Genomic DNA, 23,603 nt, shown 5'->3' on the forward strand with positions numbered 1-23,603 from the left:
TAGGCACTTGCACTCTAGTGAGAAGAACAAAATCCAGACAAAGAGGTCGGTTTGACCTATTTTTATGTTACCATAACTGGCCTTGAGTTAATTTTGGATGTACTGTAGGGAGTAGGTCACAATTCATTCATTAATTTGCCTGATTTTGGTTTAAATATCAAACTTCTTATCATAGATACAATAAGATATAAGAGGATCTTACCCTGATTGAGTAGGTCTTTGTTCTGGTAAAAGTAGGTATCCCTCCGATGACTTTATTAATACTGATAGTTTATTTTCTATTTATCATATATGCAATTTATTTAATCAATGGGATAACTAGGTGAACCTAAAAATCATAACTGTACATAAGTTATATTTTACAATTCAATGGTACCAAATTTTTGTTTGTGTAAAACCAATAAATCAAAAAATGCAGAGACTAAATGATATAAATGGCCTGAAACATACAAGAATGTGAAAAAAATCATAATTTCTTACATGTTATATATAATTAACTAATAATGAAAACTATGGATTCATTTATTTTCATGGGTACTAATCTTTATGGATGAAGGAAAACTTACATTTTCATAGATATTTAATTTCATGGTTTTGCCAAAGTCTGCATACAATCTTATAAAAATTCGTAATTTGTTGAACATTTAAATTTGTGGTTCACTTGCACCCATGAAATCAAAAAAAAAAAATTGGTAATTAATCCAAGGTATTCAAATCTACGTTTCATTGTATCAATAACATTATTTCTTTCTCATAAAGAAAGGACAACAGGCCAAGTGACCTTATAACCTTCAGAAAAGTAGCTTCATTATCCAGATGAATAATAAACAAGATTATCTCTTCGTTTTTCCAACCAGTCAGGAAAATATGTATTTAATCTATCAAATACAATTACAGAATCACTTTGATCCTCTATATAAAAATCAAGTCTAATTTTATCGAAATAAAGTCTAAGCTGCTATTTCAAAAGACCAATGTCATAAGCCAAAAAAAAAAAAGTATTTATCTTGTCATAGAAATAGAGACAGTTAATATGAAATAAAAGGATGTTTGAGAAAAGTTGTTAGAAAAAATGTCACAAAGTAATTTTGTGATTGAGATTAAACTACTCAAAAAATGTCTGGGAATATGATCCAATAATTATTTGCATTAAGAGACACTTTTTGAAATTGACAATGACAATAATACAGACATAATGGATGTCCACTTTCTCCTTTTCCTTTTTCTCCAAATATGATTTATCGCCATATAAAACGTGAAACGGTAATTCTTCTGCAGAATGGGATTCATAATATGGAGGAGTCAATGAAGCGACAAATACTTTGACAATGGACGATTTGTAGTTAAATGTAGCGATAGAATATCGTCAAGCATGTGATGCTTTCGTAATTGCTATATTAGACATTGTCATTTTTGTGAATATGGTTAGAATGCATGGTTACATCCGTAATTGTCTCTGTAATCAAAACAACAAGTTATAAAACAGATTAGAATTGCCAATACAAGATGTTATATAAAGCTTTATAATTATATTAATCATCTGTAGTTGTTTTTAGCATCTATAAACTATGTTTATAGCTTTTGATTTAAGTTTGTATTGAGGGTTTTCAGTGCAAATGGTTATTGATAGAATAACCAATAATTTCACGACAGTAATTTCACAACTTTGTAAAGTTATAAAAACTTCATGTAGGCAGTCTATCTATGTATAGAAGTGTTGGATATGATGTTATTTTCATTTAACGTAGTTTAATGGTCTAATACATACTCTATGATACAGATTTAATTATTTATCAAAAAAAGATGTCTGTAATTTGAACAGAGCATCATATTCTGATTCATAAACAACAACATTTAGAAGTCTGTTAGGAATGTTACATGATGTAGTAACCCAGCAACACAAATTGATCAAAGTAGGATACTAGAGGTCACCATATTATCATCAATTGACTAGTGTCTTTCTTTTCTCAGAAAGTATGAAAGCTACAAATTTTCCAACTTAGTTTGAGGATGTATCATAAGATTAGACCAGGGAAGATTTCTTCCCATTTGGGCCTTCTTTTACTTTAGGGGTCCATCTACTTTGGGGTAAGGGTTCATTTATTGTAAAATTTAGGTTAGGGTTAGTACTATGTTAAGGTTAGGTTTTAGTGTTTGTGCTTGTGTTATGGTTAGAGTTAGGTTTATGGTAATTATTAGTTTAGTATAGCTCTATATGGGTTGGAACCCCTAAAGTAAGTGAAGGTTAACGTTCCCATTTGTGTCTCAAAGTAATTTGCATATTGCCACCTACTTTATCTAAAAATATTTATATTGAAAAGTTTAATTTCTTTCCTTGTATTATTTGGACATCATAAAAATGTATGATCCACTGATATTTGGCAAACTTATCGAAAACTATAAGAAAGACAAAATTTGGGGTTGTTTTATCTCAAGATTGATTATCACCCAAAACTTGTTAAAAATAGATACAAGTTTTGTTACCATTCCAATATACCATTACAAAATTGTGGCATGATTGTACAAAATGGCAAGTAGGGCACCATATGACATTAGAACAATGAAAAAGTATGTTTAACTTCTGAATTTTTAACAGATTTTGAACAGTTGTAATTTTATTCTAAACTTTGCCTATACAATGTAAAAAGAAACTAATAGTTTAACAAATCTTATGCATAAATCTATGTGTGTATTTTTATTTTGACTGGCTTAAAATGTCATAATTCAGTATCTACCATGTTTTCTGTGTCACCTGCACAGCTTGCTTAGTACTTAAATGCTGTCATAAGTACAAGGAATTTGCAGTGACTCACTGGTAGTTGATAAATTCCTTTTGAAATTAAGAACAATAGCTCTTATTCCTCCTCAGAGGGGGATGGGGGCAATGCAATTTTTTTTTGAAAATAAATTATAAAAACAAAAATGACTAACACCTACACTTTTAAACTGTAGTAAAGGTTTTTTTTGGTCAGTTTCAAAAGTTTCCCCTCTTCCCAATTTTCAATCTACTCCTAAGCTACTGGCTTATGTGTGTGGAATATTTTAAAGTCTTTTAAAATTATTCAAATTTAAAGAATTGCAATGGCCAGAATATATATACTTGTCATGCATGATTCATGTTCTATGATCTTTACATCGGTCATTATAAAAGACTAAAAGTCAAATAATCTGTAGTATTTGTCACATCTGATGAATTTAAAAATAAATGGGGAATGTGTCCATGGGACACAGATGATGCCCCCGCTTGCATATAATTATAAAGGAATATAACTCAAGAACAGTAAAAGTGACGCTACCCAAATTTGTACTTGATCTGTGTTTAGTGGTAATCAGCATTGTGCATAAGATTCATAACGTTTGGTTTAGGCAAACTAAAGTTAGAGAACGGAAACGAAAAATTCAGCTATTTTTCCATTTGTAAAGGGGTATTACTCTAGAACAGTAAAAGAGATGCCACCAACATTCAAACTTGATCTGTGTTTTGTAGTAATAAGGATTGTGTATAAGTTTCATAATATTTGGTTGAGGCAAACTAAAGTTGGAGAACGTAAACGAAAAATGCAGCAATTTTTATACGACTGCAAAAAATTTTTGTGGTCGTATATTGGTATGACGTTGGCGTCGTCGTCGTCGTCTTCGTCCGAAGACACATTGGTTTTCGCACTCTAACTTTAGTTTAAGTGAATGGATCTCTATGAAATTTTACCACAAGGTTCAGTACCACAAAAGGAAGGTTGGGATTGATTTTGGGGGTTATGGTACCAACAGTTAAGGAATTAGGGGCCAAAAAGGGGCCAAAAATAAGCATTTTTGTAACTTCCAGACATACCTTGTGTGTTAGTGTATGGATCTCTCTGACATTGTACCACAAGGTTCCATATCACAAAGGGAATGCTGGGATTTATTTTGGGGGTAATTGCCTCAAAATTTTAGGAATAAGGGGCCAAAAAGGGGAAAAAAACAAGCATTTTTCTAGTTTCATGACAATAACTTATGTATAAGTGTATGGATCTTTATGAAATTGTACTACAAGGTTCCATATCACAAAGGGAAAGCTGGAATTGAGTTTGGGGGTAATTGCCCAAAATGTTTAGGAATAAGGGGCCAAAAGGGGGCCAAAAATAAGCATTTTTCTAGTTTCCAGACAATAACTTGTGTTCAAGTGTACGGATCTCTCTGAAATTGTACTGCAAGGTACCATACCACAAAGGGAAGGCTGGGATTGATTTTGGGGGTAATTGCCTCAAAATTTTAGGAATTAGGGGTCAAAAAGGGGCAAAAAAACAAGCATTTTTCTAGTTTCAGGACAATAACTTGTGTGTAAGTGTATGGATCTTTATGAAATTGTACAACAAGGTTCCATATCACAAAGGGAAAGCTGGGTTTGAGTTTGGGGGTAATTGCCCTAAACGTTCAGGAATTTGGAGCCAAAAAGGGGCAAAAAAACAAGCATTTTTCTAGTTTCCAGACAATAACTTGTGTTCAAGTGTACGGATCTCTCTGAAATTGTACTGCAAGGCACCATACATTGTAACACAAAGGGAAGGCTGGGATTGAGTTTGGGGGTGATGAATCATAAGGGGGTTCAAAAAATTTGAGGGGGGATTTTTTTCCCCTTTTTTATCTTTGAAATTTTCCATTTTAAATTGGTTATTTCTGATTTATATATAAAAGCAAATAATAATGATATGGTTTGAATAGGTAAATTAAAAAATTTTAAGTTCTTAGACCACATTCATTCTGTGTCAGAAACCTATGCTGTGTCAAATATTTAATCACAATCCAAATTCAGTGCTGTATCAAGCTTGAATGTTGTGTCCATACTTGCCCCAACTGTTCAGGGTTCGACCTCTGCGGTCGTATCAAGCTGCGCCCAGCGGAGCATTTTATTCCATTTGTAAAGGCACATAACTCTAGAACAGTAAAAATGAAGCCACCAAAATTCAAACTAGATCTGTGTTTTGTGGTAATAAGCATTGTGTATAAGTGTTTCAGAACATTTGGTTGCAGCAAAATAAAGTTAGAGAGCGGAAACAAAAAATTCAGCAATTTTTTAATTTGTAAAGGCGCATAACTCTAGAACCGTAAAAGTGACGCCACCCAAATTCAAACTTGATCTGTGTTTTGTGGTGATAAGCATTGTGTATAAGTTTCATAGTATTTGGTTGAGGCATACTAAAGTTAGAGAATGGAAACCAATTTTGGGACGTACGGACGTACAGACGGACAAGGGTAAAACTAAATCCCCCCTCCGCTATGGCGGGGGCATAAAAATTGCTACAAATCTATGATGATAGAAGTATGCTGAAAGCATACTTTATTATTTTATGGAACGATATAGAAATTCTGAATTTGTCTTCTCTGTTTTGAAGTCCTAAAATACCAGATACATCTGGCCAAAGAATCTATCAGATTCATCATATAACCTTTAGCTAAAATAGAACCAACTGACGAGCTGTTTGATGTCATCTTGTTCCATGTTTATTTTCTTGTTTACAGAACATTCTTGTCATTGTGACGAAGGTAATAAGTAACATCCCTTGTCACGTAGATATCTGTAATAGAGTATTATCGAGTGCTCTGTTACTTTATCCAAAGGTATGCGTTTGACAGAACGACTTTGGAATCCAGTGACACATGCTAGGATGACTATATTTGATGTCATAGAGCTGCTGCAGATTTATAGGGGTACTTGTAGGGTTTGGGTTGACAGGTATTACACATATTGTGTATCTTTATAAAAGAGTTTATTAATAATGATTCTAGAAAATAATGATGAAATATTCTTAATTATCTTCCTTCTTCTTAATTTCTCATTTTTAGTTAATTTACTTTAACTGATTTTTTTTGGTATTTATTTTGAAATTTTATTTTCTTCAAATTTCAGTGAATCAGGAAATTGAATTTTAAAATTGTAATTTTAAATTATTGATATATATATTGTAAATATGTAATTATACTTGTATGAATCAAAATTTTTTTTTTCTACATCTGAATTTTAATCTGAACACAAATTTTCAGATTTTTTTATTCAGAACATATTTAGCTATCAAACTATATTGCAGTCTTAATAAAAATTTAGAATACAACAGTCTTGTAAAATATACTTCCAGTCTTTTGACCCTGTTATAGAACCTCAATGTTTGTCAAGATGATAGAGGAATTCTGTTTTTGTCATTTCTAGTCAAGCAGAGAATAAAATGTGCGCAGATAAGAGTGTCATTAGATGTACTTTGATGTCATGCTTGTCAGTAATTCTCTCCTGGCGAGCGACCTTAGTTTAGCTACTTTTATGATAATTTGTAAGACAGTATTAGATCTATTTGTTGTCGCATAATAAGGACATTTAGTACTTCCTGTCATTAGTCATCGTATTTGTTTTGCACATCTTCTTTACTAGTATATTAAGTAGGTAGTACTTTGTGACAGAAAGTATCAGATACCTAGCTTAACAAATTACATATAATTGAAAGTCACCACATGGTTTGTTTACTTGTATGCATATGCTGAATTCTACATTTATACAGACAAGTTGTTTTTAAGTGATCAGGTATTCAGGTTGCTACAGGAAGTATTTATTAAATTGTTAGTTATAGAAATCAAACTTCTTCTTGTGAAACAACTTGACTCAGATAATTTTATCTAAGGACTGTTCCAAAATTTATCGGGTGTGTTGGTGGGATGGGAGGCACTAACATTATCTAAATATGCATTTTCCTTAAAATTTTGTAAGAATTATCAGAAAATTATGAAACAAAAATTTTTTATGGGTGGCCAGGGTCTTAAAAAAGTGTCTCACATGCCACCCCCCTGTGTTTAATTTTGGAACAGCCCTTAGATTCTTTTGAGTTCTATATGACCAATAAGTATGGTCAAGTTCTTACAAAATTTTTGCATTAGAACAAAGTGTCATTGATTTTCAAAGCCAAACAAGTAACATATTCAAATACATTTTGAATTTTAGAAATGATATCTGAATCAGTTATGAATTTAAAACTGCACGTGTTTGGTGGCAGGAAATCATGACATAGATGCAATAAAGTATTAATTTTCTCTGCATTTGAAAGTGCCTTTCACCTCTTAATATAAAAAAATACATATCAAATTCTGTCATAGAAACCATTAATTTTAGCTAAAATTGTTATTATAATTGAGCTATGAAATGGTACAAAATATAACATTTTTATTACATTACTCAAGTTATATCTCAGCTGTGGAGAGTCATATCATAGAACGATCACAAATTCATCTGTCCCTTTGTGATTACACAAAGCCACAGTCAAGCGACAAAATGCAATTTACAGCATCATTCATCAAAATAAAGATCTTTAATTTTGTCTTCTTCTGTTAGATCTTTCCTTTTAAACAAAAACATTCAGACGACCCAAATGACTAAATGAATTCGAAAACTGGATATGGGATTCAGAAAAATTACACAGTACATGAAGCCAAATCTACCGAATTCATCGAATGTCATTACATATAAACTTGACATCACATGAAATGGAATAAATTTGATTAGAAACAAGACATAAACTCTCAAAGCAAGGACTGCAAAGATAGGCAAATACAAATTGAAACTAATGGCCCGACTGTGTCGTTATACAAACTATTATAGATATCCACATGGCTTTCCCTAGTGAGTGTTCAATCAATTCTACCATTGACACATTAAAAAACAGATAAAAAGGACAGTGAAGTGCTAGATTCTAAAAAGCCGAACGTTCCTAACTGAGTCATAAAACTTTGACAAAATGATCATGCCTTGAAAGCTTATCCTTACTTTGGCTTCGGTCTTGTTGATTTGAAACTGAGTCGTAAAAATCTATATAATGTCCCACAGAGGACATTAAATAGAGGAAAGACAAACATGCAATAGTCGAATCTCTGGTGACGAATCAAGTTAATAGACTTTTGCTTCTTGTCGAAGCAATGTTCTGTTATTTTTCCGCTGTCACATTTTATTTCATCAGTAAAGTGTACACTTGTGACAAATAAAATACAATTGAATTGTTTCTTTACTGGAGATAAACATTTCTCTCGACCATTTATATGGGCCTACGAAAAGCATTCTTTCAAATAAATATGTAAATTTGGTAGATCTTACCGCTAATGAAACTGAAGGATGACATGAAAATGAACCGTTTTATTTAAGATGTTCTACTTAACTCTATCATTTTAAGATTAACTTAAAACAATTGTCATTTCTGTCAATAAAGTATCATAGCAAAATTTCTATTACGTAAAAATTACCAAATAAGAAAAGTTACTAGTTAGCTTTACATAATACATTAAATCAAATTCTAAATGTCATTACAAGGAACTAATCTGGCGACATGTTAAGTAGACGAAAATTTATCATTTTACAAATGATAGAAGATTTTGTGTAGGCAGGTATCATCTCTATTACATCAGAGCACATTTATGTCCATGGAGCTAAATTTAAGAAAAGGTCAAACAGGAACCAGTCTTTCTGTTTGGTGACTTGCCAATTTCATGGTTTGCAAAGTCATACTCATATCTCGCATTTACTGTAGAGTTCTTTGGCATTTTGCAAGAAAAACTTCTGTTTTTATGCCCCACCTATGGGCATTATGTTTTTTGGTCTGTGCGTCTGTTCGTCTGTCTGTTCGTCCGTCTGTCCCGCTTCAGGTTATAGTTTTTGGTCAAGGTAGTTTTTGATGAAGTTGAAGTCCAATCAACTTGAAACTTAGTACACATGTTCCCTATGATATGATCTTTCTAATTTTAATGCCAAATTAGAGTTTTGACCCCAATTTCATGGTCCACTGAACAGAGAAAATGATAGTGCAAGTGTGCATCCATGTACTATGGACACATTCTTGTTTGAATTAATTTATCACTTTACCATGAATGTTGCATCACATTAGACTGAAACACCCACATAGTACCAGTACACATGTTCATTATGATATGAAGTTTTCAAAATAAATGCCAAATAAGGGGGTGACCCTGGTTTTGCAGTTCGCTGAAAATGGAAATTTGATAGTGCAAGTGTGCCAGGCATGGTGTCCTATGCACACATATTCTTGTTTTGATCATCTTACCATATTTATGTAGTAGATGCATAATTAATAGATTATAAAAACTCCATATACTGTGTATTCATTTATTTTTCGTGGATACCAATTTTCGTGGATTGAAGGAAAATTGTATTTTCGTTGATACATGTTTTTGATTTCATGGTTTTCCTTAAGTCTTCATACAAGCCTTTTGAAAATTTTTGTTGAACATTTGAATTTGTTGTTTATCGACTACACCCACAAAATCCACAAAAATTGGTATCCCATGAATAATAATGAATACACAGTACTTGTAAAAAAACGTTTCCAATTGTTTTAGGGGAAGTTTATTTACTATGTTTCCCTAAGTTTTATGATCCTAAAAAAGTATTTTAGGGAGAAAACAGTGAATTATCCTCAATAATTGATAAAGTACAATCAAGTATTATTTAAAGAACACTGTGTCATGAAGGAATTAATAGTATCATATTTTTTGTACTTTAGAAATAATCGACCATGAGATAATTGTCAATTTCTGCAATAGACATTTGAACGGCTGACATTTTGAAGTTCTTATGGTAATTAAGAGTCCAATAATCCTTTCCACTGTCATCTGAAATTCTATCAGACCAGTGAAGATCAAGTGTCGATGTTGTCATTCCAAATATGACAACATTCCGTGTGGCTAAGATTATTTGTAAATAACATATGCTGAAAGGTTTCAAAGAGTTGAAGAAAGTGTCACGAAAAAAGTGACATATTTTTTCTGTAATTTTGTTATGAGGATGAAGTTGTGACAACTATGATAACGGCTGATTACCGTTTGACAAACCGTTAAACAGTTTGTTGCCATTTTTGTTTTGGAACGTCACTGAAAGCATCCCATGAGATTTTGAAACTGTCGTCAGACCTTTTTTAATCAAATTTTGAAATTGTTTTTAGCTAATATTATGGGGATGGTATAAGAAGGTAAATTGTTTTTATTTGTTTTTTTTTCGTTGGATGATACATGTTTTTGTTGAATTTAATTAGACTTTGTCAGTTCAATTTGTTGGGTTTTTTTTTGTTTGTATATTTTGTTTTTTTTTCCATATTTATTTAATTATATATAAGACATACAGCTAGATGAACATAAAAGCTACAGATGAATGAAGGCATATATATAATTGGTAACATTTTTTTCTTATCATTTTTGTCAGTGATCAAAGTCATTCAAATACAATACACTTTCATGAACAAATATAACAAATACATTGTTTTGATAATTTAATAGTATGAACAAACAGTTATTTTACATTTAATGAAGTGGTAATTTTACAGTCCCTTGCAGAATATTAAGTGCTGGAGACATGCAAGAAAAGAAATCAAAATACTGCTTTTAATATTTTGGCTTTACATTCATTTATAGATCAGGTAATGCTCTGTAGGAGAGACAGATCACCTTTGGGGAGCAACTGAGATAAATTCAAGGTTTTGGGTGGACTTCATGTTGCTCAATCTTTGCAGTTCTCTTTTTTTGTGGACCTCTTGATCTTTTATTAATTTATTTTCTTTTAGCCATGAAGTTGTCCATCTTTAATTTAATGTTTTTTTAATGTTCCCTAATTGGCAACTGACTTTTTTTATAAGATGATGGATCATTGTACTGTAAGGAAATTTGGAATTTTGAAAAAAAGCATTGCAAATCATAGGTTTTCTGCACTAGACACAAAACGTATATTATATGGACCTTAAATGTAAATATACTATTTAAAAAAATTCTCAGTTATCTAAAGCTTTGATGTTGTTTGTTGGTTTACTTGTAGTTGTCCAGTTAAAGTAATTGTATTACCAGACATGTTATGAAATCAAGAACTATAAACTATATTTAGTTGAATTCAGGTTTTTTTTTAAAAATCAACTTTTTAAAAAAAAACGTCAGTTATTTTACGTTAGTTATGAAATTAGTTTCATAAAATAAGTCATAGAACTGGACGGAAAGTCTAGGCAAAAATTGTGTGGTAATTCTCAGATATAAATGTCATCAAATTGATCAGTGTCAATAAAGTATGGCTGTTCAGGTCAAAGGTTTTTGCCAATGGCGTCTTAAGTTTTGAATTTTGAGAAATGAAAAAGAAACAAGAAACCAGACATTGGTCATTTAGATGTAGAAAAATGTAATTGAAGGAGAAATTATTGTGACAATTTTTCGTCCAAGACTGATGAGAAGAGAATTAGAAAAAGACAAAACTTAATTAGGGAGGCATCATTGCACATGACAAACAGCACTTGATTTAAGGCTCAGAGAAGATCAAATTTGTATTATGATCAGTTTAGAATATTGTTGTCATCCTATTGCGACGGGAAATATTGACTTTGTAATACATGACATTTTATCATTTCTTGATTATGGTGAATTTATTCTTGTGTGTGATGACTTTTCTTATTTATGGTGTCATTCGATTGATTATGAATTTATGAATCATATCAATACATGAGAATCTGTAAATTTTATCGTATGTCTTTTTATGTCCCTTGTTGTATAATAGGGATTTTATTTATTCATTTTCCATATATTGACTTTTGAAAGAAATTAATTGAATACCTCTACTTGAAGTGTGAACTTTGCTCTTTTTAAAACTTGTCTTTTGTGGATCTGGTTCAACTGAATATATCCTTCAAAGTCAGTTAGATTTAGTGTCGAGTCAGGTTTATCATGGAGAGGTTTGAGATCTTAAAAAAAGAAAATTAGCCCTGCCCCATTTTCATGTGCCTGTCGAAAGCCAGAAGCTGTAGTTGTTGAATGTCTTATCCTAATGCTTTTTTTGTTTGGAGAATGAGGCTTTAATGGCAGATCTTAGACCATTTCTTTTCAATTTATTCACAACTTTGATAAGCCTTGGACCATTTGGAACGTGATATATTGTATAAATACTGACTATTGGTAAAGACTTTGTCGCCCTCTAAGTAATTTTTCGGATGCTTTTTTATCGACGTTTACTCAACATCTCCTCTTATTTATATTTGCTTTTACAAAATATATGTATTTGTCTGCATAAGTTTTCATGGGTTCAGTTTAACATTTTTTTGTTCAATGTCTTAGCAGTTTAATGTCCTTTAAAACGTTGTGAAGTCTTTCGCTCTTGCAGCAGCTGATTTGTCAAATAAAAAATGTTTAGAATGATGTTCTTCCTATGAAGAAACACAAATATGAATCAACTCATTCATAAACCGGAATTGTTAAAAAAAATGTTTAGATTTGTCACAAATTGTGTTCTTAAATCGGCTGTTGCAACAACATGTTTTAACAGATAAGAAATGTCATCTTCTCTTGAGTTTTATGAAATCTGCAGTACTTACCCAAAATGTGTAGCTTTGTTCTAAAGTCAATTTAAGATTTTATCTCTTTAAAATTGTAAAAAACATTGTTATAGCGGTTTTACAATTTTGAACTTCAATAAAAAATAAATATCATTTGCAGCTAGGTAACTCAGAAATATCATTATTTGAGGACCTTTGTGATTGATATGTTTTCTGAAGTATTATGAAGGAGCCATTTGAGGTCTCTTCAGACAATTCAAAATATAATTCTGTCCAATTATTGTTTTATTATGTAATTTTTATGTATTTCTAACAGGCAAACGTATCGGTGAGATTTTGTTTTACTACAAACTTGTACATAATCACGATATTTAACAATGCAATGTAGTTTTATATGTTTGAGCATAAATATTCATTTCTTTTTAATTTTTATTTCTAAGTTATAGCTATCCATAATTTGAACAAACGACACAACATTGGTTATATAACAACAGTATACTTATTTTGAGAAATAGTCGTTACTTACAAATTACTCTTATCTCCTTACTAACATATTTCCACAGAAAAACTATTATTTATTGTTTTATACTGTATCTCAGTTCAGTTTTATCTTATCTGTTCCAGCTAAACATATACATGTATTTATAATAACAATCTAGTACAAATATTTATTCCCCTCCCAAATCCTATAAATTTTCTTAAAATTCAACTCCATCACTCTGGTATACTTATTGATACTTTGATTTTATTAAGAATTAAGTGATGTTTATGGTTTTTTTTCTTGTTGTCCTGAATATTCATTATCATAATTGAAACTATCACCAACTGTAGCAAAGTACATTGCTATAATTTCTTAATATACAAACATTGGTATAAGTGAATAGTTCTCTTTCAAATTAAACTGTACATAGTTATGCTGTTACATATAGATGTGGCTTAGAAAAAAGTAAACATCACTGTTATTTCTCAGATGAATGGACAGTAACTAAAAATGCTATTTGAGAAAAAAAAAGCTGTTTTAGGAATGTATGTCTGAGGATACAAATATGATTGATTGATCATTGGTGTTTTAAAGCTACTTTTTACACTATTAATTATACCCCATGCAACGAGTTGCGGAGGGTATAATGTTTTTGACCCGTCCGTCTGTCCGTCCGTCCGTCCGTCAGTTCGTCAGTCCTGTTTCTTGTCATCGCAACTCCTCTCAAACCACACAACAGAATTTCACGAAACCTTTTTAGATAATAAGGACATACTATGTATTTGTGCATATCGACAGGAAATTACGATTCAATTCTTTTTCTAGGAGTTATGCCCCTTTGAACTTATTTACTTTAATGTACTACTGCAACAGTTTGTCATCGCAACTCCTCTCAAACCACACAACAGAATTTCATGAAACCTTTTCAGATAATAAGGACATACCACGTAGATGTGCATATCGACAGGAAATTACGATTCAATTTTTTTTCCATGAGTTACGCCCCTTTGAACTTATTTGCCCAATATACTACTGCAACCTTTTGTCATCGCAACTCCTCTCAAACCACACAACAGAATTTCATGAAACCTTTTCAGATAATAAGGACATACTACGTAGATGTGCATATCGACAGGAAATTACAATTCAATTTTTTTTCCAGGTGTTACGCCCCTTTGAACTTATTTGCCCAATATACTACTGCAACCTTTTGTCATCGCAACTCCTCTCAAACCACACAACAGAATTTCATGAAACTGTGTAGATAATAAGGACATACTATGTAGATGTGCATATTGACAGGAAATTATGATTCAATTTTTTTTTCTGATACAATTTTTTTTTCTTACACTTATTTTATTTCTCCAATGACAATGTGGGGACAGGGGGTATGTGAGCGCGCTCACTAAGGTTCTTTCATTGGCTATATCTTAGCGGTCAGTATTTATGGGTGGAAGGAGCCACAGAGAACCAGGACCTATCCTTGTCAATTAAGATTGGAGTCAAACACACATGCCTCATGCAGGGTTCGAACTCACATCCTCAGTGTTGACAGGCTAGTGATACAGAAGTTAAACTACTTAGACCACTAGGGCACTGAGGCCCTGAGGATACAAATAGAAAATTAGATATGCTCATCAAGATTTTAAATCTTGAATAGATATAAATATTTAAGTCAACTTGTCTTTTTTTTTTTTTTTATTAAAAACAAGATATTTAGGTTATAGATGCTAGGGGTATGGATGTATATTTTTTTTTATAGTTTTTAATATGATGTAAATTTTTATGATATTTCCAAACTAAAAAAGTAAACTTATCTGATAATACAGTTTACTTCTCCATAAAAGTTTAATATAATTGCAATTTTATGATGGTTTATTGGAGCTGTTTTTATTTGCTTGTCAGTTTTTTCCACAGTTTATTTTTCTGCATGATCACATATTTGTTAAAATCACATGCTTTTGTCACGACATTATATCACTGTTGTCTGGTGGAATTAAGATAGATTATAGATGAAGTAAAACTGTACACAGTTATGCTGTGGCGTATAGTGGTTTTTTGGTAGTAAAAATTAAGAAAATCGCAAACAAATGACTTACTGTTGAAGGGTTAAAGAAGGGACTTAAATGAACATTCTCTTTGATCTTCCTTAGCAATGTGGGTTTTGCTTCAATGAGGAAGTAACTGAACAACAAAACCACAAAAAAAATATAAAATACATCTAACGGTTAACATACTGTCTTTAGCAGTGGAAAATTCTTCTATATCACCATGAGTCTATACAAGGTCCAAATGTCCTTTAATTATTGAAATTAGATTTCTGAAATTTATTTATTCTTAAAAGAAGAAAATGAAACTCCAGTAATATTAATGATATCAGAAAGGCAGTTTGCAATAAAAAAAAAAAAAAAAGCGTTAAATTCAGATTGTTTATTTTGTATTTTTTTACTTGCAGCTTAGAAGTTTTGAAAACAGGGAAAGAACATTAGATGATGTCCGTAGAGGTACAATTGAAAATTCTGAGAGGGATCGAATGGGTAAGGTTTAGCACTAAATTAATGTTCAGTATTTTCAGTGACAGGTCTCCTTAACTTATTTTGGTTACTTTGGAATTTTTTTTAGATCAAACTTTATACTCCTTGTCTGATCATTATTATAGTTACTTTGCCTGCACCCTCATTGATTACCTTAAATTTGAAACTGAAATTTTATGATCAAATTTTTTTAATAATAGTGTTATTCAAGTCATGTATTATTTGCTAACAGGTTTTTTGCTATTTTTTTTTTTCCTTAAAAAAAAGATATGTGTTGAAACTGAAATTACTCTAGTGGAACTTATAAAAATAAGAAGATGTGGTAAGATTGCCAATGAGACAACTCTCCACAAAGAGACCAAATAACACAGAAATTAACAACTATAGGTCATCGTACAGCCTTCAACAATGAACAAAGCTCATACCGCATAGTCAGCTATAAAAGGCCCTGAAATGATAAATGTAAAATAATTCAAACGAGAAACAAATATGTTACACAGCAACAAACCACAACCACTGAATTACAGGCTCCTGAAGTGGGATAGGCACATACAGAATGTGGCAGTGTTAAACTATTTAGATGGCGCCAAACCCACCCCCTAACCTTGGACAGTGGTGCAACAGCACAACACAAGAACACACTATACAAAACAATAAACGAAAAACAAATGTGATAAACAGCAACAAACAACAACCACCATTCAATTACAGGCTCCTGACTTGGGACAGGCACATGAAGAATGTGGTGGGGTTAAACTCATTTGAGGACGCCAACCCTTTATTTCAACTTATTGATCATGTTGATTTAACAGTTGTTTAACTATGGATGAAATGCATATTGAACTGGCCATTTTAAAGAATACTGGTGAAATCCTTAATGGTGTTATGGTGTTAGGATTGTCAAATTTTAAAAATTTCATTTTCATATCTTTTTTCTACAGATTTGGAGCAGACAGTTAAAGAGCTGAAACAGAAACTAGACAGTGAAAGATCAAATAGAGCAGAAAGTGAAGCTAATAGGATGACACTAGAAAATCAAGTCATGGTTTGTAATATATATGTATTTTATTTTAAAATAGGAGTTTGCTTCTTCATTAGAAAAGAAAACAACTTTTGTGTACACATATGTTGCTTTATATTGTTGCTGGTTATTGTCTAACCTGTAACAAAAGTTTTGTGTGAGGCAACACAGGTATTTCCTTTTTTGGGTCAACAACATTTACAATTGCAAGTACTTTCTTGTTCTCTCATTCTTTTATTTAAGTTAAACAAAATATTGTTTTAAGGTTTTTTATGATGTGATCCTTTAATCTTATGTTGTGCTGTTGCACCACCTCTCAATGTGTTAATACATGTATCACCACCTTTATATGAAGGTTTACTCTTTTCATTTTTTTTTGTCCCTGTTCAATTATCATTTTAAAATCAAAAACAAAATGTTTACTTATATTTAATAAATATTTCAGCTATTGGAACGAGATGTGACAGATAAAGTAAGAAAATTTGAAGGAATGATTTCTGAGGTAATTATTTTATGTAGATTTTTTTAATTTTTAGGAGGATTTTCATTTAGTATAGTAAATTATTAACCACTAAAATGTTAGATTTAAGAGTGGCATATGGGCTGCTGGCACCTATCAGAAGCGCCCCTGCACATGTCATTATTAGAATTTGCCCATCAGACTGTGTCCACACTTGTAGATTCTTAAAAAAGATATATATTGTTATGTGAAGATGCTTTTTGGCCAGGAGACCCTTAAGATGGTTTCACTAACCATTTTACAATATAATTTAGTATCTATTTTAACTTAAGCCTGAACATTATAAAAAAAGTGCATGTTTAACTGGACAGTATGGCTATGTTATGAGATTAAATACATTTGATTGACATTTTTGTTAAGATCTTATAGTATGTTTCTATGTCAGATGTAACTGACAATCATTCATAGAAATTAGTATTAAACCAATCAGTAAACTAGTATTACAGTTAAAATTTCAATTCAAACAAGTTGAAAACTTTAGTGACAATGAAATTTTTGAAGTGTAAGTTATTGTACATGTATCTACTTTTGGTTATATTTCCTAAAAAGATTGCCATTAGTAAATAAAAAAAAATCATTGTTTTAAAACATTTCCAGCTTGATGAAGCAAAGAAATTACTGCAGCAGTATGAGAGTCAAATGAACCAAACTCACAGAGATATCACATACAAAAACCATGAGTTGGAAAATGTGAGGTAGGGATTTTTAAAATAGAATGTATAAGACAATGAATTTCAAAGAGGATCAAAGAAGTCAACTTTAGGGAATATGTTAACTTTTGAGGAATATTTGTGCATTTGACATGCATTTGTGATGTATGACCTGTACCTTATTTTCATGCTCCAGTGTTAATTTTGCTGTAAGGGGCAATCTCATATTTTATGGTTCAATGACTTTGCTTAAGGTTTACATCCAAATTAACATTAACTTTTACATCAAAGTTCTTACCTCGGTACTGGGTAACTACAAGTAAATGGATGTGAATTTATTTTGAATATGCGTTTTGGAGATTAGGTCAGCATTCTGGTAAATGTAGATCACTGTGACCTACATTTCACTTTTATTTGACAGGTTAAATTTAATATCCAAGTTCATATCTCTGTAACCATAAGTAGAAGGATCATCTAAACTTGTAGAAAATTTCTATTCTTTTTTAATCAAACTGTGATTATTTCTCTTTGTTAACATTTTGACATGTCTCATCCCCAAAAAGAAAAAGGGTATAATTTCAAAATAATTTGAAAATCTTAAATACTATATGTATAAAAAATGGGGAGTTTAAAAGTTGTGTATGTACATTACTGCTTTCCAGAGTTTTCTGTCCTTTGTTTCTATACCAGACAAGCAAGGAACATCCACACCTTAAATTGTTTTACAAAAGTCAGTGAGCCAAAAGATTATATTTAACTTTTTATTTGTATTCTCTTTAAGTAAAAATAAAAAGTAAAAATGAAAGGTAAAATAGATTTATTAAAATCTTTTTTTGTTTTTCTTGCAGACGAGAATTGTCAGAGCTATGGAGCAGTCACAATCAACTAACAGAACACTCAAGCCAGCAGGCAGACTTGATCAGACAGTTACAGTCCTTACAACAAGATACTCAGAAAAGTAAGTTGTCTGCTGCAACAGAGAAATTAACATTTTGGTCCCATTTTACATTTGAATTTTGTTCAAGTTAACTTTGTGACAAAAATAGTGGGTAACAGTGAGATAACACTTTTCTGAAGGAAAAAGTTGATTGATACCATGCACCAACTTCCAGTAAAACTGCCATTGATGGAAATAAAAGCATTTTCCTGCATTGTTGAGTGTCATAACAGAAAACATTTGATGTAACAGACCAAAAGTTATTGTTTTCAACCTCAAAAGGTCAAAATTGAGTTCAGTCATAGTCTGGAAGTTTAGAATTAAAACTAGGATTGCATATTTTACAGTAATAGTGCTGAGGTTCAGAGGTTGGGTTTTGAAAATGTATACCAGGGTTGCATGTTAAAAGTGCAGGAAGAAGGAGCATAGAGATTGCCAAACAATAAAAGTCATTGGTATTGTTAATTGATCAAGATTTTATTTTCCAGTGTTAAAGAGTCAGGAAGATGCCTACTCCATGGAAGCTGTCTCTATTCAAGATGTAAGTATTTAATATCAGTAATGGCTAAAATATTTAGTGTGTTATATATGAAAAAGTAATATTTTCATTATTTTGATTATTATCATTTTTATTATTATATCCTGCTCCCCTCTCTGAAGGAAGGGGTAATACTGGTTTACGTCCCATCAAATTTTAGTTGTATTTTTTTCCAGAACTAAAAATCAGACCTTGCGATTAAGCTTTATGTGAGCATGCTATACTGTGTGATGCATTTACACATTCATCACGCAACTTCCTGTTTAAAGAAAACTTATATATTCTTACAGATCATGACCATATGAAATTTTTGTCAGATTTTTCACAGCTTCATGAAATTTGATATCAAGCTTCATGCAAGTATGTGGCCAGCAGGCAGCTGCTAACAGTTTCTGTGCAATAACTTATGAATTGTTCAGCCAATGCTTTTAAAATTTTAATATGTCATTACTGATGAAAAAATGGAGGTTAAGTTCAATATTGATCATTTTCACTTTTGCCATCCAGTAGTTATGAATTGTTCAACCAATGCTCTTTAAATTCTAATATGCTGTTACTGATGACAAAATGGTGGTCAAGTATGTTATTGACGATTTAGATTTTTGCCTTTTAGGAGTTTTTATCCTTGCTAGATTAAAAGATAGGCATAGAATGTGGCAGGTCAAAAAAGCCAAAAAGCGCCTTTCAAAATACAGAAAACCAAGTTTGCTGTCAATTTGACAGCTCATATCTTGATAACTTTTATAGCATTATTTGTATGCAGCATTTTCCTGAAATTAGGCAAACCCAATAATAGTACACCAACAACAGATTGAGAAATATGTATCATAATCTATTAACCGAAATCACTTTTAGGGTAAAAATAGTACTTACATTTTAACATTGATACTTGAATAAGATTACTGTAACTTCAGAAATTATTGCGATCATTTATTATTGCGATTTTGTCATTTTAGACTATAATGCGATTTTAATTTTTGCGATATTGAGAAAAATCCTGTTTAATTCATATAAAAAATTTCAAAATGCGAGTTTAATTATTGCGATTATAACCCTGTCGCATTTTTCGCAATAATAAAAACATCGCAGTAGTTTCTGAATTTTACAGTACCCAATGCAAGGACTCTTTAGCTAATATTTCATAAAATAAACTCAGGCAGTAGATATAAGTCAGTTTAGTGGTTACTTTGTCAGTGTGTGTAAAATGTACAATATTTACAGATGTATAGTGAACTGTCCGACAGATATGAGAAGGCAAAGAGGACTGAAGCAGACCTGAGAGCTCAGCTACATTCTGTTAGAAAAGTAAGTCAATACACTGGAGTACGATTTTTAATTTATATATAAAAAATGTGCTTTGAAATTGCTGAAAACTAATTTACTTTCACCCATGATTTTGTTTGAGTGAAATGAACATAGAATGCAGCTTAATTTTATGAAGTTCACCTGTTATTTGTAAATCTTAAGGGGAGCAGTTAAACCTCATGAAAACATTATCATAGATAAACTTTCCACAAAACCTGTAATTTTTCTAGACTTTTTGCAGTTTATACATTAGATTTGGTTATTTGTTCTCTACAAACAGTTCTCTGGTTCCCTCCGATTCCCAGTTTAAAGACATCACAACCCTTAGTGTGAAGAATATTTTGTATGCATTGATTTAATTTCATCAAAACTCCTGTGGTAAAGGCTGTGTTTTAACTGCATTTCAAAACAAGTTTTTTCTATTTCCATTCTAATATTTTACACTGGACATTAAACACTCAACAATCAATCAAAATAATATTTTTTCTCTAAAATTTCCTTTTTGGATTTTAGTATTATATGGAAAGCTTTCGATAGATACTCTATGCTATGAATGTACAGATGTGTAATAACTACAATACAACTACATTAACTATATCGTATCAGTAAGGTTCCTTTGTTCTCTAAGGAATATCTACTTAATATTTGTAATAAAGAACTATATAAAGCATAGCAAGCCATTTGGTAAAAAAAAAAACCTCTTGCAAATTGTTACAGGTATTATAATAATAACTAGTCCAGAAAAGAAGTTGTTATTTCTTTTTTATCAATAATCAAAAAATATATTTACATGGAATATTGATTGCTATATTTATAGACATGAAGTAGAAAAACTGCAATTTTGACTTATAGTCTCTTTTTAGGTCCTATACATGTATAACTGTTAAAGTATTAACTAATGAAAAATCTGTGATCACAGAAGTGAATCAATCAAATAAACTTTTTAAAATAGGTGGAAAATAATAAGTAAAATCAAAATTAAAAAGTGATGCCAAGTCTATTGATTTTAGTTGTTATTATAGATTTTTCATAAGGTCAGATTGTGAGGGTGTAAATGTTGTTAAGCTAATTTATTCAAAAATTGAACTGAACTGCTCTAAGTGACCATGGGGGAAGTCTTTGACCACTACAGAATTTACTGCAGTGTATATATTGGAAAATTTACTTACTAATTTATTGCTCAGTCTCTTTAAGATTGGTTCATATAAAAATTGCCTTTTTAGATTAGAATAAACTTACTAGTTATTATGCCACTTTAGCAATTTTGATTTAATTAGGTTACAAGTTTTTAAAAAGCTCTTGATAACATTAAACTGACCAGATGTAGGAAATTATGGATCAAGCGAAGACTTTTTTACAATAAATTTTACAAATGTCTCTAACTATTGATGAAGATATCCATTTCATGTCACATGAGAACTATTTTGTCCTACTTTAATCTTAGGTTAATGCCATTCTCCGATAGATATTAATTGAAAAACATATATTTTAATTTGTCTGTAAAAGGAGGTTAACGGTAAGTGTAAGCTGTTAAAAAGTAATTTAGAAGACCGTCAATTCTCGTCACCTTTCACATATTTATGACGTTTTGTTATGATTGTCGTGGGTTGTAATATCATTAATGATACAAATAATTTGTTCCCCAAGGTGTGATTTAAGCCATGACTTACAAATTAACTTATTCATATAGTATTCATTTGCTGTCGCGTCAACCAAATTTCATTTTCTTTCCTGTCAATATTTGATTTGTTGGTTTTTGTAGGTTTGTAAATTCAGAATCGTCTCATTATTTCGTAAGTGTTGTTCTTTGCAGATATGTGTCAAAGCTTGGTCCTCTTATTGCTACTTCATTGCAACTTTTTTCCGCAAAACATCACAACATGTCGATTCTTGTTACGGTTAAATTTGGATGGACAAGTTTATTACCTATATGAAGGTGTAATATTTCACAGGTATCGTCAATTGACGAAATATGACAAGGATATTGGCAAAAATAAAAATCTAATTTAGGTAATGAAAATGGTAAGGATGGCACCAGGTATTAGTCCTGTGATTGAAATTGTTTTGGGAATTTGACAACAATTAAATTAACACCAATGATTTACTAGTTGGTTTGTAGACAAACATGTTAAGGACTATAAATCATTGTCCCATAGGAGCTTGAAATTCAATATTGGTGATGTTCTGTCTTGTAAAACAAGAATGCAGACAATTTATTTTGGTGTGATCTTCTTTTAAAAGTAATATGTACTTATTTTGTGTCATTTTTACTTGATTTGGATAATTAATCTTGAAAAGCATGTACGGTTCAGACATGACATGGAGTAGCATCAAAGACATAATTAGGTTTTAACAAAGACATTCATTTGATCTTGTTTTAGGATAGTCAAATTTGAAGAATTTTATTTTGACAATAATATTTTTGGTCTAGCTTAAGTCCTCTGATTGTCATATGAAACTAATTTGAGAATAGAAACTTATATTTTCAAAATCTTAGGTGTCTAATGCAGTTGAACTAAATGACAGAAAAAGAAATTAATGACTAACCAAAAAACAAGAGACATAAAACTATACATGGACAAGAGTATTAGAGATAGGGTTTTATTTTTCAGGAAATAAACGTGAAGAATTATAAGCAATGAGTTTATTTTAGTCGACACCAAATGTATTTTTTCATTTATTGGATTTTCCTCGACAATTTTGGAATGATCGTTTTCCGTTAAAAAAAAAATTTCACAACCAAGAGATCTTCATTGAAAACCTCATATTATAATAAAAAATACCATCTGTCATAATTTAAGTGCCAATTTGCCTAAGAATCAGGCAGTGGTGAAAACATGACAAACAAAAACCCGCTCAACTTTACACTAATTTAAGTTCAGAATGTATAATGGTGCATGAATATAACATTCGTTTCCTTTCCTTGTTCTGGTAATTCAAGATATAATTTGGTTGAAATGCACTAGAAATTAGTAATTAAGGGGAAATAACTCCATTATTTGCTATCATTCTAACCAAAATTTATCTAGATATTTCTCGAATTACCAGACATGCAGAAACAAAGGACCTACCATTTCTAACTCAGGATGAGGGTTCCTTCAAAATAGAGTGGTTAGGTTGGTGGGTTTTTTTTCTGCCATGTTTTGGAATTTTTCTAAATTGCCTGATTCTTACAAAGACTGGCACTCAACACCTACTCCTTGTCAATATATATGGCAAAACTGATCATTGTATCCACTACATTCTGTTGTATGGTCTTTCACAAATCTAATTAAACTTTAAGATATGTAGCTT

At 31.2% G+C, this 23,603-nt stretch overlaps 1 protein-coding gene across 4 annotated transcripts in view; it reads left to right on the forward strand.

The window, feature by feature from the left end:
* The window catches only part of LOC127735185 (centlein-like), a 75,723-nt gene that overhangs the window by 20,352 nt on the left and 31,768 nt on the right, over window positions 1–23,603 (forward strand). For 3 of the 4 annotated variants that reach the window (XM_052245298.1, XM_052245296.1, XM_052245300.1), the window contains exons 7-14: window positions 12,640–12,651; window positions 15,260–15,341; window positions 16,280–16,383; window positions 16,805–16,861; window positions 17,477–17,574; window positions 18,378–18,487; window positions 18,955–19,007; window positions 20,226–20,309. In XM_052245298.1, coding sequence (XP_052101258.1) covers window positions 12,640–12,651; window positions 15,260–15,341; window positions 16,280–16,383; window positions 16,805–16,861; window positions 17,477–17,574; window positions 18,378–18,487; window positions 18,955–19,007; window positions 20,226–20,309 — 600 coding nt within the window. The remainder of the gene's footprint in view (window positions 1–12,639; window positions 12,652–15,259; window positions 15,342–16,279; window positions 16,384–16,804; window positions 16,862–17,476; window positions 17,575–18,377; window positions 18,488–18,954; window positions 19,008–20,225; window positions 20,310–23,603) is intronic. The other variant, XM_052245299.1, reaches the window with a different exon arrangement.

The sequence above is a fragment of the Mytilus californianus genome, unplaced genomic scaffold, assembly GCF_021869535.1.
Source record: "Mytilus californianus isolate M0D057914Y unplaced genomic scaffold, xbMytCali1.0.p SCAF_3, whole genome shotgun sequence".
NCBI classification, from domain to species: Eukaryota; Metazoa; Mollusca; class Bivalvia; order Mytilida; family Mytilidae; genus Mytilus; species Mytilus californianus.